The following is a 1628-nucleotide window of genomic DNA, read 5'->3' as shown; positions in this document are numbered from 1 at the left end:
GAAACAACAGAGCCTTTGTATATGCCTTAGGTGGAGAAATCAGTGCCAAACAAATTAATTCTTTTTTTAAACAAATATTTATTGAGTGCCAGCTGTGGGCTGGGCAGTATTTTAGGCACTAGGGATATAGTGGTGACCAAGACAAAGCAAAACAAAATTCTTGCCCTTGTAGAGCTCACATTTGTTTATGTGCAGACAATAAATAAAATAGGCAAAATATTTTTCTCTGTTTGTTTAGACAGAGTCTCATTATGTCGCCCTCGGTAGAGTGAGTGGCATCTTTTCTCTGTATTTTATATGGAGAAAAACAAACCAGGAAGGGGATAGATCTGATTCTGATCTCTAAATCTCTTCATCTTAATGAGAATTGGAGTTTTGGTCCCAGTTCTATATACATTCTGCAATTCTACATCCATTGTAGAAACCTCAGGATCCTAAGAGAGCCTGTTCTGGGCAAGTTTTTACTTTACACGCATAGGCTTTGTTAAATTTGAGTGAGGTTCTCTCTCTTTTTTTTAATCTCCTCTTCCTACTATTGTAGAAAAATCACATTCACTTCTTTGGTCAATCCAGATTCATTGTACTGGATGACACCAATACTCAGGGGGCCCTAGTGTTCTCTCTTATATCTGTGATTATCTCTGGGGATAAAATCTTGCTAGACCTAAACATTTTCACTTGTATGTCTGAGTGGCAACATCTCCTTAAATCTGAGCAGGCCCTCGGTGTTCCAGCAGCCTGTCATCTTCCTGGGAGCAGATGTCACACACCCCCCAGCAGGGGATGGGAAGAAGCCGTCCATTGCTGCTGTGGTTGGCAGTATGGATGGCCACCCCAGCCGGTATTGTGCCACAGTTCGAGTGCAGACTTCCCGGCAGGAGATCTCCCAGGAGCTTCTGTATAGTCAGGAGGTCATCCAGGACCTTACTAACATGGTTCGAGAACTACTGATCCAGTTCTACAAATCCACCCGCTTCAAACCCACTCGGATCATCTATTACCGTGGAGGGGTATCGGAGGGACAGATGAAACAGGTACTCTCATTATCCTATTGTTGCCTTCTGGGGCTTCTAGGAATCTGACAGAGATTCCTCCCATCTGCCACTCTGGGTAGACTGGAGAGATACTAGGCAGGTTCTCGATTAAACATAATTCCATTTCTATCTCCAGGTAGCTTGGCCAGAACTAATAGCAATTCGAAAGGCATGTATTAGCTTGGAGGAAGATTACCGGCCAGGAATAACATACATTGTGGTGCAAAAAAGACATCACACAAGACTCTTCTGTGCAGATAAAACAGAAAGGGTAAGAAGATGTAGAATAAGCTTTGTTGGCCAGGCACGATGGCTCACGCCTGTCATCCTAGCACTCTGGGGGGCCAAGGAGGGAGGATGGCTTCTGCTCAGGAATTCAAGACCAGCCTGAGCAAGAGGGAGACTCTGTCTCTGCCTGTAGTCCCAGCTACTTGGAAGGCTGAGGAAGGGGGATTCCTTGAGCTCAGGAGTTTGAAGTTTCAGGGAGCTATGATGATCCCACTGCACTCTAGCTGAGATAAGAGAGTGAGACCCAGTCTCAAAAAATGAATAAGCTTCCTTACCCAAGGCTGTGACAAGTGATATAGAAACATA

General features: G+C 44.4%; 1 protein-coding gene across 3 annotated transcripts in view; it reads left to right on the top strand.

Moving 5' to 3' along the window:
* The window catches only part of AGO4 (argonaute 4, RISC catalytic component), a 38324-nt gene that overhangs the window by 24604 nt on the left and 12092 nt on the right, over positions 1 to 1628 (top strand). For all 3 annotated transcript variants that reach the window (XM_003788265.3, XM_023512225.1, XM_023512226.1), the window contains 2 exons: positions 719 to 1034; positions 1171 to 1305. In XM_003788265.3, the coding sequence (XP_003788313.3) occupies positions 719 to 1034; positions 1171 to 1305 (451 nt within the window). The remainder of the gene's footprint in view (positions 1 to 718; positions 1035 to 1170; positions 1306 to 1628) is intronic.

The sequence above is a fragment of the Otolemur garnettii genome, unplaced genomic scaffold (assembly GCF_000181295.1).
Source record: "Otolemur garnettii isolate 467f Iridium unplaced genomic scaffold, OtoGar3 scaffold00025, whole genome shotgun sequence".
Classification (NCBI taxonomy): domain Eukaryota; kingdom Metazoa; phylum Chordata; class Mammalia; order Primates; family Galagidae; genus Otolemur; species Otolemur garnettii.
Note: the sequence above shows the minus strand (reverse complement) of the source record. Positions and strands in the feature narration are given on the sequence as shown.